The sequence below is a fragment of the Monodelphis domestica genome, chromosome 5, assembly GCF_027887165.1.
Source record: "Monodelphis domestica isolate mMonDom1 chromosome 5, mMonDom1.pri, whole genome shotgun sequence".
Lineage (NCBI taxonomy): Eukaryota > Metazoa > Chordata > Mammalia > Didelphimorphia > Didelphidae > Monodelphis > Monodelphis domestica.
In genome coordinates, this window is record NC_077231.1 from 157,279,413 (window position 1) to 157,291,877 (window position 12,465).

The following is a 12,465-nucleotide window of genomic DNA, read 5'->3' on the forward strand; positions in this document are numbered from 1 at the left end:
CATATAATTATGATTAAATTCTTCATTTTATCTATCACATTTATTACCAAGTAAGTGGAATTTTATCTTTTCAATATATTGACAACCTATCTTTTAATGTTAGCAAATTGTGTTTCTATTACCAAAGAACTTTTCTGTGTATAATTGATCTGGTCCTAATCAATTTACATCTGATATGGACTTCTGTTCCCTCATATGTAGTATGGCTTATACAAAACAAAACCTTTTTAATTTCCTTTCTATTCTTAAACTATGATACTTAGCCTTTTCATTTATCCTGATTAAATTCTATCTCATTTGCTTTAGCCTGATACCTTGGTGTCCTCCTGGAATCCTGATTTTGTCATTCAAAGTTTTAACCAAAATTTTTGATGTTTCACTTACAAATTTGATAAGTAACATACATTTGCATTTATCTAAATCACTGATAAACATGCTAAACAGTCCAACATATAACAGATTGCTTAGATACCTATCTAGAGACATCCTTCCACTCAACATTAAAACATTAATGATGCATCTCTCTGGAAGTGATAGACATAAAATTCAGAATGAAACAGTTTTTCAGATATGATTAATAGAATTTCATTGATGAACTGTGCATACTTTTTATGGAGTTCTATTTTATTTTTATTATTCTTGGAGTGAGTGTGAGGGAGAGAAAATGAATTAATGTAGCAAATACAAAATTCAAAAACTTAAGCAAGGGAAGAAAACCATGAGTTATGGATTTTTTATAATCATTTCTTTGAGCCCAGGCATTTAACTAGTTCTAAATTTGACTAATTATTATGTAGTCTGACCAATATATTTCAATATTTTCTACATGAGAAAATTTTGAATACTTTGTAAAAATCTAGGTTACTATATTTATACCATTCTTTTAATAGAGCAGTCTAGTTACCCTTTTAAAAAAAGAAAATTATATTATGTGGTCATTATCTATTCTCAGAGAATACCATTTCTTATTATTAGTTGGGAACTAAATAAACATTTAATAACATATGCTAGAATTATATTATGAAAATAAAATTTATTTATAAAACAAAAGTTTTACTAATATATGATAGATGTGTATATTAAAATATATGTATATATAATTATATATATATGTCTATATATTATTATAATGTTTGTCTCCATTCTGGCAGGCTCCTATCCTAATTTTTAAAAATTATTCAGACACCACTATCAGTGTTACCATGTTCATATCCACTTTTTTTAGTCTGAAATATTTTTCATTGCTCACAAGTAGAATTATGTGTTTTCTTAGTATATCTTTACTGATCTTGAGTTTTACCTCTTCAATAGCCATTTTTGTCTTGTCCTTTTATCTCCAAAGTACAATCTTCTTCACAAAAAATTGAGGGAAAATAAAATGTGTAACAACTCTATTTTCCCCTGTTTCTCATTATCACTATACCAGTCACCTTAAGTACTCACAGGGCCTTCTGTGATTGACCCCTTTCCCATAAAATAACTATTAAGTTAAAGGAAAAAAAACTTTTCATCATCAACCTCAGCTTATTCTACTAGATTTAGTCTAATACATTCTCACCCTATTTTTATATGAACATGGTATTTTTTTCTGTTTATCCTCTTTTATTTTTTCTTTAATTAATTAATTTAGAATATTTTCCCATGGTTACATGATTCATGTTCTTTCCCTCCTCTCCTCCATCCCTTCTTCCATAGCCAATGTTCAATTCAACTGGATTTTACAAGTATCATTGATCAAGACCTATTTCTAAATTATTAATATTTGCACTAGAGTGATCGTTTAGATTCTGCATCCCTAGCCGTATCCCCATCAAAACATGTCAACAAGGAAATGTCTTTCTTCTGTGTTTCTACTCCCACAGTTCTTTCCATGGATATGGATAGCATTCTTTCTTATAAGTCCCTTGGAATTGCCCTAGATCATTGCATTGCTGCTAGTAGAGAAGCCCATTATATGCAATCGTTCCATAGTGTATCAGGCTCTGTGTACAACATTCTCTTGGTTCTGCTCCTTTTGTTCTGTATCAATTCCTGGAGATTGTTCCAGTTCACATGGAATTCCTCCACTTTATTATTCCTTTGAGCACAATAGTATGCCATCACCAACAGATACCACAATTTGTTTAGTCATTCCCCAATCAAAGGGCCTCCCCTCATTTTCCAATTTTTTGCCACCACAAAGAGCGCAGCTATGAATATTCTTGTACATGTATTTTTCCTTATTATCTCTTTGGGGGTACAAAACCAGCACTGGTATGGTTGAATCTAAGGGAAATCAATCATTTAAAGCCCTTTGGGCATAATTCCAAATTGCCTTCCAGAATGGTTAGATCAGTTTATACTCTTTTACTTTCATTCTCTTTCATCTTCTGAAGCTGTCTTTTGATTAACTCAATGTTGGTTGATGAATTCCTTGTGCATCTACATCAGTCTTACTTGATACTCTATTTTTTTTCCTAATAAAGACTTTATCACATTTCATTGTTAATAGTCTCCTATATTTTTGTACCAAGTTTCTCTGCCTAATTTGTGATGTTTCTTAATTTCTCCCATGAAACGCTTTGAAATATAATCTCAAATTTAAAATGACTGTCACATTATGGAAAGATTTCCTCTTGCCTATTATATCAAAAATTCAAAGTTTGAGCTGTTATTTCCTTCCAAAGTTCCTAACAATTCTACCTCAACAATCAGTTCCTCGTTGTTGGTGAATATCAGAATGGAAATGGTCAGTATATTTTTTAAATAAAAAAAATTTTTCAGAATGTTTAACTGACAATAACTTTTGTTTTTATTAATGCTTTAGTTTAGCTAAAATTGTTCCGATAGGCAATTTTCTATTGTGCTATTTAGTTAGAGGAAAATATGGGCCTACAAGCTCATTACTATATTTTTAAAGCCCCATAAATGGTGAGTGACTTAAGTGAGTCTCTCTAATTTACCATTTTTTTTTGTCTAGAGATAAATAACACTCCATTATGTAGAAGTATTTCCCTCAAATGGCAGTCTCTAGTGATTACATATTCATATGCTGATATGCCTACTTGGCTATATCCAAAAAGAATACTTAGCATAAGGAGTTTGGGTTATCCTTAATTTGAAGAATTAAGGCCATAGTGGTAGGTGTCAGCCACTTTATATTTAAAAAATAAACCAAAGCCCACAGCATAGTTTCTTCATTTATTCCAATGCATGCCATTTGAACAATAATTCAGAAAAATAACTATATTCTGCCCAGTTATAGAAGATACTTGATTAATTTTCTTTCATTAATGTGAAATAGTAGAATATATGACACCAGTTGTCAGCTAGGTGTGTAAGTGGTTAGAGTATGAAGCCTGGAGTCAGAAAAACTTTAAATAAAATGTGGCCTCACACACCTCTCAGATGTTTGTTTTATCCTGGACAATTCACTTGGCCACTGATTGCCTTAATCCACTAGTAAAAGAAATGACATCTAATCCAGTGTCTTTGCCTAGAAAACCCCACGGAAAACATACATGTGCTATGGTCCACTGGGTCATATATACAACCTAATCTTATGACTGAATAATATAATATATGTTGGGCTTAGAATTCCAACAGGATGAGATCCATTGTTCTCATCTTTATTATATGTTACCATGACAGGGCTTGTTAAACACTAAACTTCAGTTTCTTTCTCTATACTGGAGATAATATTATCTATAACACTTGCCAAAGAGGGTAATTGAGAGGACCAAATGAGATAATAGATATAGGGTGGAAATTCTCTGCCACTGAGGAAACTTTCATTGGCTGTACCATGTTTTTGAGATTTGATCACTTTCTAATAAAATTTTAAAGTGTGGCTCTATAATATATTTTGTACTTTAAATATAATGATCACATGGAAATATATTCATCATTATTGCCCATTTTAGGCATAATTTTAAGTGCTAATAAACATTTCTCTTTTTTTAACAGAATGACATGGGAGGGCAGAGAATTCTAGTAAATAAATGGAGTACTTTCCTTAAGGCAAGATTGGTTTGCTCAGTGCCTGGAATGAATGGAATTGATACACACTTTGATGAATTAGGTAAATATTATAGGGGGAATTAAAAGTTACTATATGATGTTTATGGCAATTCTATGACTACCATTTGGCATCTACCTCTAAGAATAAATTTGCTCTGCATGATATTTGACAAATACTTATTTAGAAAGATTTTCTAGTAACTATAATCTAGTTGAATTTGTGTTATGTTAGTAATTGGAGCATAGGACTGAAGATTTGTGCTATCCAATTAATATGGGATCAGTATTTTTGGTTCCTTGTCATGTAATTCAGTTTTATAGACAAGTTAAAAAACATCAGATTTACCCTATTTTTACCCTGGTGTGATTTGCATGTGTTTGTATTGTTTGTTCTTTTAAATAAAAAAATTCACTCTGTTTCAATGTTACAGTGGACATATTTTTACTACATACAAGAGATAATAAGAATCCAGTGATATTTGGACTCTTTAATACAACAAGGTGAGTAAAAAAAATCAGTGGAAACAAGAAAAGTGTACAAATTTTCATGAACCTTCTTGTCTCCAAGGCCTCTAATCTGAATTGTTTTAACTTTTTTTTTCTTTTTTAGCCCTTACAACCTATCAATCCCTGTTTTGCTTATTCTTCCTCCTGTCTCTTATGCTTCCAAAGTCACAGCATCAACCTAAAAGCTTATTATTTACTGCTCTGCTTCCCAGGCTTCCAGTTTCAGTTCATCCTAAATCGACACAAATTTTAAAATAATGACTATTGAACACAATTTTCAGTGTATTACATCTTGCCGTGACCCTTAAGTGATGGATTATGTTTTGCCTGTCTTATCAGATTCTCCTTAGTCTAACATTCAAGATCTGCACACCCACTATTCCAACATCATATCTAATCAGTCTATGGCATCATCTCTAAATAATTCAGTAGGTTTCTTGTTTCAAATATTTATTTGCTCATTGTAGGTGGGTGGTTTCATCTTTTTTATTCTTTCTTCCTGAAATTGATATGTCTTTCCTCTTTGGACAGTCTAATAAACCTTTATATAAACTCAATAATCTTTTTAAAAAATCCCAACTTCCAAGAATCTGATCCTACTGACTTCATCCCAGTATAAGCAGACTTATAATCTGCATTTTTTTTGGCTTTTTTGCTTTTGTCCTCAACAAGTGTGTAAATATTTTATATTTTCTTACCTTCTTGTTCTTTAGGACTTCTTTTATAATATTATTCACTAGATTTTTTGAATGCATGTTTTATCAACATGTGAAATTTTAGTACCTTCAGGGTAGGGACTGTGTGCTTTATTTCTTTTAAAGTCCATATCATGGATTGTCCAAGGGTATTAACTTCTCCTATATGATCAAGATAATCAAGTTGAAGAAATGTTCCAGTTGAGTCCTGTAGCAAATAATTTATTTTAATTTTTCCTGACTTTTCCCTCCATTTATAAATATAGATAAAAATCTAATAAATAACAAAGTCACTATATGCAAGAGTATATTTGTTCCTTAAAGATATATGCTAAAAATATCCTGAAATTCAATTTCCTATCCAGATGAAATTCTCTTGTTAAGCATTTACTCTTTCCTCAAGTTAATTCTTTCTTAACTAGGCTGATCCTTTATTTTGGCATATCTCTGATAAGTTGTGAACCTACCTTGTCCTGAATATCACTGAATCAAAATCACCTAATTGATAAATTTCACTAGTTCTGGTCTAAGATCAAGTGTGGTGCTTCATAGGATCAGTGCCCTGCTTATGCAGTTAATACCTGAGTTATATAACCTTGAATTTCACTTCTAAAAGAGAGAATTGGAGAGAAAAGATAGAAATGTAATGAATACACACACACACACACACACACACACACACACACACACACACACATATATATATATATATATATATAAGCCAAGTAGACTCCAATTCTGATAGACCTTTTCTGATAACAATTGGACTAAGGGATCATGCAGCCATAAGAGAGTTGGAACTACATGACCTCAGAGATGGTCATAGATGGAGGCAGTTATGAAAAGGATAAGAAAGACGAGAGAGTCATGAAGCATTGAAGACATATTATTGCCCTCTCAGGTACAGCAGAGATAACTTAATGGATGTTCATTAAAAATAACACAAACTTTGAAGTAAAAAAACATAGGAATTAGGATTGGTTCTACCCCTTTTTAGCTAAAGAACTTTAGGCAAGGGGACAGCTAGGTGTCTTGGTGGATTGAAAGCCAGGTCCAAAACCTAGAGATCCTGGGTTCAAACTTGACCTCAGACACTTCCTAGCTATGTGACCCTGGGAAAATCACCTAATCTCTATTTCCTAGCTCTTGCCACTCTTCTCCCTAGGAACCAATATACAGTATTGATTCAAAGATAGAAGGTAAGAGTTAAAAAAACAACACTATCGACAAGTTATCTTCCTATTACATTAGTTTCCTTATATATATATAACAAAAGATAAAAGAAAGGATTTTGACCAAATATTTTTAATGATTCTTTTCTCCAGAAATTCAATATCTTCTGTTATTTCTCTCATAAAATTTGTTCTATAAATATGATACACAACATATGTAATAAGGGGATTTGGAGACAGGATGGCGATGATGGGGAGAAAGAGGGAATAGGGGTGAGAGAGAGTGAAGAGATTGTTTTCTCCTTCATTCCTTTGGTGGGGGAGATAAGCCAGATTCTGTCTCCTTGAAAAGGGAGTATGTCTTCCCATAGATGTTTTCTGGGAGATGGAGGACAGGAGACTAGAGAGGGAATGCTTCAGTGAGATTGCAAGATGCCTGCCTCAGAGGAGCCCAGGGCTTCTGAAGTCCAATCTGTCCTTGAGAAGCAAGATGATCTCTTATGCCTCTGGTTCCCCAAGTGACGTTAACTGTCAGCCCCATTCAGGGTCTTAGGAATACTCAACTGCCAAGGAAAGATGTCAGTTCCTTTGGTCAGGTAATCTTGATCCACTGGGATCTAGAAATTAACCCTCTTTTGGGGAGAGATCTCCAAAGAAATAGGCACCTTCCCAGCTTCTGGGAATCCACCTCCCTCCTCTTGTTCCCAGCTGGAAGTGAAGTTGCTAGTTGGATCTTCAAGCTTCTGATTCTCTCCTAGAATTCTCAGTTTTTTCTTCTTACTCAGCCCCTACTCTCTCTTCAGCTAGTCTCTCTCAGAGACTGTTCTCTCCTCGATGTAGAATGTGTCTTCTCTTATCTTACACATCTAATATGCACATGTTCTGTTGTATAATAATGCCTTTGCTAACCTTTATTCTCCTCTGAATTAATTTTTATAGTATAATATTTACATATTGCATTGTTTTCATATGATTGATTATTTGTTGCTAGCTGATTATGATGAATTTGAGGTCTAAAAAGGGACCAAATTGGTGACTAGTGCAACAAAATAAAAGGCAGAAGCCAACATTAGTGTTTAATTTTACTTTGCCTTCAGAATATAAGCTCTTTGAGAGTAGGGTCTTTTTTGTTTTATTTTTATATCTTCATTATCTAGCAAAATACATGGGCCATAATAGGTACTTAATAAACATTTAGTAAATTATTCATAATGGAACAAAATTTTTAGTTGTTATCAAAATTTGATAGTCCTACTCAAAGAACTCTGAGAAAAATTTTAATATTAATGAATGAGAAGGATTTCAGGCAATTGTTTCTTCACAACCTAGCTATTTCTACCTCAATCAAGAGATATTTTAGCATTTTAAAAATATTTCATTTTAAAATATTTATATATGTGTAGATTCATGAAATTCAATAGTTTGGGTCAAGAGTATGAATAAAAAGTTAAAGAAATAGCAATGAAGAATCACATAAAATGCAGAAATGCAATCATCAGAGAAACCCAAGTGCATTAAAATAACTTTCACTTAAAGAAGCTATATTAAGAAAAAAAAGTTTTCTTAAAACTTAAATAATTATTAAACTTTGTAATTTAATTTTGTTAACTTATATCTGGCCTAAGAAATAGGAACCATGTGAACTCAAGGAAGCTGAAGAAGCCTTTACAAATTGAATGTATACTCATTTCTTTTAATAATGTCACATATATAGTTCTCCCTGTAGCAAAAGGTTTAATTATGTAGCTTTTTGAAATCTATTCCAAAAGTGTTATTTATTTAGCTTTTTTCTTTTGTGTTTAGTAATATATTCAGGGGGTATGCTATATGTGTTTATCATATGGCAAGTATCCGTGCAGCTTTTAATGGACCATATGCACATAAGGAAGGACCCGAATACCATTGGTCACTGTATGAAGGAAAAGTTCCCTACCCAAGACCTGGTTCTGTAAGTTTAAGCATTTAACTTTAGAAAAGATATTTATTAGTTTTTTAAAAATATAATTCTTTTTTACAATAAATATTTCTTTTTGTGATTTATGCAAATTGTCCAGAACAACACATGCAATATGACACCTGTCAAAATGAATGCAACCAAAATTATAAAGGAAATGGGAAACTGGGGGAAAATTATATAGCAAGTATTTCTGACAAAGGCTTCTTTTTAAATATATAGCTAAAGATATATAAGTGAGCCAAATTTTTAAGAATGAAAATCATTCATAGATTGTTAAATGTTAAAAGAATATAACCAGGAATTTTTCTGATGAAGAAATTAAAACTATCTTTAGCCATATGAAAAAATGTCCCAAATCACGATTAGTTAAAAAAATGCAAATTAAAAGAACTCTAAGGTTCCACCTAACACCTACCAGACTGACTAATATAACAAAAAAGAAAAATGATGAATTTTAGAGGGATATTGGAAAAGGAGGACACTAATAAATTGTTGGAGAAGCTATTAAGTAGGGAACAATTTGTAACCATGCTTCATGAACTGTGTATAACCTTTCACCCAACAATACCACTGATAAGTCTATATTCCAAAGCGATTGAGAAAAAAAAAAGAAAAAATGATCCATCTATACATAAATATAGCAGGGTCTCTGTGTGTGTGTGTGTGTGTGTGTATGTGTGTGTGTGTGTGTGTAATGACAAAGAATTGGAAACTAAAGAGATATCCATTTATTAGGGAATGGCTGAAAAAGTTGTGGTATATAATTGTAATGGAATATTAATTATGATATAAGAAATGGCAAATAGGATGATCTCTCACACACACAAAAACAGGAAAGAATTACATGTAGTAATGCAGAATGAAGTGGAGAGAAACAGAACATTGTTCCAGTTTTGTTTTTATTTTTTCTCCCCAATACCTGACACATAGAAAGCCCTTGAAAAATGCAAATAATCAATGCATGATTCTTAAGTGACTATTATGTACCAGAAAGTATTTTCAGTACTGGGCATACATAGATAAATACAGTGCATTCTGCACCCTCAAAAAAAATTTCCAGAATGAAATCATCCAGGTATTTATTAAGAACCTGCTATATGCATAGGCTTTGCTAGGCGTTGGTGATACGTTACAAAAGAATACTGTTACAAAACCAAAGTTAGATACAAAATAAAAGATGAAACATTTCCTGTGCTCAGGGGATAATGTGTATTCTGTGATGGAGGTTTCTTTTAAAAATTGTGGTTATATAAAAATAACTTAAGGTAAAATAGTTTGATTTTAGCTTAATGGATATGCTTTATAGTTCTCATCATCTGATAACAGATTACCAGGTGATGAATTTTGCTTTTACCCACATAATTGAGTAATGACTATAGAGGAAAATGTTTTATTTTTAAATAGACAGAAAGTAACCATACTGAAAAAATACCTGATCATATGTTGAATTTTACATTAAAGTTTTACCTAACTAGATAGTCTTAAATAAATCTAAATTTGAAAAGTTTGAAGGAAACACAATAGATATTTTTAATTTTATTTCATATGCCTTCCTATCCAGCAACTTACCTATTTTGAATGGGTCAAGCAAAATGTATATGTTTTCTACAAGTTTTCTCAAGAGATTAAGGATCTTGTGGATGATCTTATAAGACTTACAGGTAGAAAGGATATTAGCCCTCACTTCCAAATGAGAAAACCCAAGCATGGATAGCTAGAGAGACCTAAGGTCATTCAATGTGTATAGCAGAACTATGATTCAAAACCATTTCTTCAAACCATGGACCTAATGCTCTGATCTAAATTTATACAAGTAAGGTTTCTAAACATTTCTACAAAAATTAGACGCTCCATTATTTTTTTTTTAATTGGTGCTACTGAGAACTTTTTTCCTCATCCATTCAAACTTTTATGTTTTTAATTGGTACAAGAGTCTATAAATGGTTATGTTTTGCATTATGTGTCTTGAGGGCAACAAGGCTGGAAAAATGCAGGATCATTGTATGTGTTATGTGGTCCATGGAAAGCAAACATTTAACTTGTCATACAATTCAAACTCCCCCTTTTTTATAAGAGCCTTTTGAAATTCCATCAGTCTGTTGATTACACAATTACTTGGAACTCTAGTAGAAACCATTTTTTGCAGAGCCAAAACCAAAAGTGGAAACAAACTTTACATCTTTTTAACAAGTGTAAGTCTTTACTATTTCAATCACTGTCTCCTACTAGCTTCAAATTATTATTTCCAGTAAGACATAAAGTGTATTTTGTTTCATTCTATTGATTGAAATTACAGTTTAAACTAAGGGAACCTACTCCTGTGGGTTTGCTAGAATTGCTTCCTAAAACCACATTGTCTTAAAGGGGATTTGGAGGAAGTGACTGGTTCCTGAAATGGTTCCAGCATGGACATAAATGGTTTCAATTATAAATCATAAAATATGCTAAAATGAAAAATCCATGCTAAATTTAGGATCATTGCTCCATTCTTTACAAATCATTGAAAATGTCCTGTATACAAAATAGAACTATTTAACTCTAAAAAAGCTTGTTCTAATTAGCAGCGTCCTGTCATTACAAGTAGATATTCATGAAGGAAAATTTACCAGTCTGCTTGTCCTAGAGGGAAATACATGAAACACAGGGGCACTTAATGACAAGGTAGAAATTAGAATGAAACTTAATGCTATTGAGAATTCCTTCCAATAATTCATGGGTGCTTAATTTTCCCATTGCATCTTAAAATTAGGGAATTAAGACCAAGATTAGTAACAAATGTTTCTGGCTTTCTCATTTTATTTGGCTCATTCAAGAAAAAGAAATCATATTTTTACAAATTCTAGCAGTTGAATAGAACTTATTAGACAATCATATTGGATTTTAAGTAATGCTGTTCATTGCAGCTCTAAAATGCTATTCTATATGATCTAATGGAGATCATCACTAAAGTGTGAGCATGAATCTTCATTTAAAATTTTATAGTAAAAACCTTGCTATAGTGATATAAATTTTGGCTATTTTGAGGCAGTTTTTGGCAATTTTAAAAGTTTAACTTTTGAGGAGGATCCAAACTTAAAGCTAGGTTATATGTATTTGCAAATTAATTTATAATATTAAAAAAGTTTTACAATTTAGACTAAATTGAGAATGTTTTGTTTTGTATAGTGTCTTCCATTAAAAAAGAATCTTCTGACCAGTTTTGAATGTACAGCATTTAATTTTTCTGAAATTGATATAGCTTTATATATATATATGTATATATATATATATATACATACACACATACACATATATATATAGAGTGAGATACACACACACACACACACACACACACACACACACATATATATATATATGGTTGTGGATTTAGCATGCTATAAACAATACAGGGTATCATCACCTACTCTAAAAGCTGATTTCACTTTTACTGAATAAGACCATTACTTATTTAAAAGCCTTTCGAAAATGTTTGTTATCGTGATTAAGCATAGACCATATCCCAAATCAGTCTCACAGAGCATTAATGGAAATGTACAAGAATGTCACCCATGACAAAAAGAACAACAATAACAACTCCTCTAAATTCTATATGTCCATAGTGTGCCAGCAAGGTGAATGGAGGAAAATATGGCACCACCAAGGATTACCCAGATGATGCAATCCGATTTGCAAGAAGTCACCCACTGATGCATCAGCCTGTGAAACCTGTTCACAAGCGGCCAATTCTAGTTAAAACAGATGGAAAATATAACCTGAAACAGATAGCAGTTGATCGAGTTGAAGCAGAAGATGGACAATATGATGTCTTATTTATTGGCACAGGTAAAAAAATATAATTTCAATGAATGTAGGCCTTTAAACATGTTTTAAAGATAATTTAATAACTAAAAGGAAAATGCAGTATTTCTTTACACTCATGTTACACAATCATTTTATTTTAACCCTATTTCTTAAAAAATGATTAAAAACTAACATTTTTATAGTGCTGGGCTCTGTGCTAAGCATTTCATTTCATTTGAATCTTATAACTCAAAAGAGAAGAGTTATTATTTTCCCCATTTTATAGTGAGGAAACTCAGAGACAAACAGCTAGTAAGTCGCTGAGGCCTGATTTGCAATGAGGTCTTGATGACTC

General features: G+C 32.0%; 1 protein-coding gene across 1 annotated transcript in view; it reads left to right on the plus strand.

Moving 5' to 3' along the window:
- SEMA3E (semaphorin 3E) overlaps positions 1-12,465 on the plus strand; it is a 424,903-nt gene that overhangs the window by 353,366 nt on the left and 59,072 nt on the right. The window contains exons 8-11 of the mRNA XM_001369740.5: positions 3,946-4,060; positions 4,431-4,500; positions 8,177-8,321; positions 11,930-12,152. Coding sequence (XP_001369777.3) covers positions 3,946-4,060; positions 4,431-4,500; positions 8,177-8,321; positions 11,930-12,152 — 553 coding nt within the window. The remainder of the gene's footprint in view (positions 1-3,945; positions 4,061-4,430; positions 4,501-8,176; positions 8,322-11,929; positions 12,153-12,465) is intronic.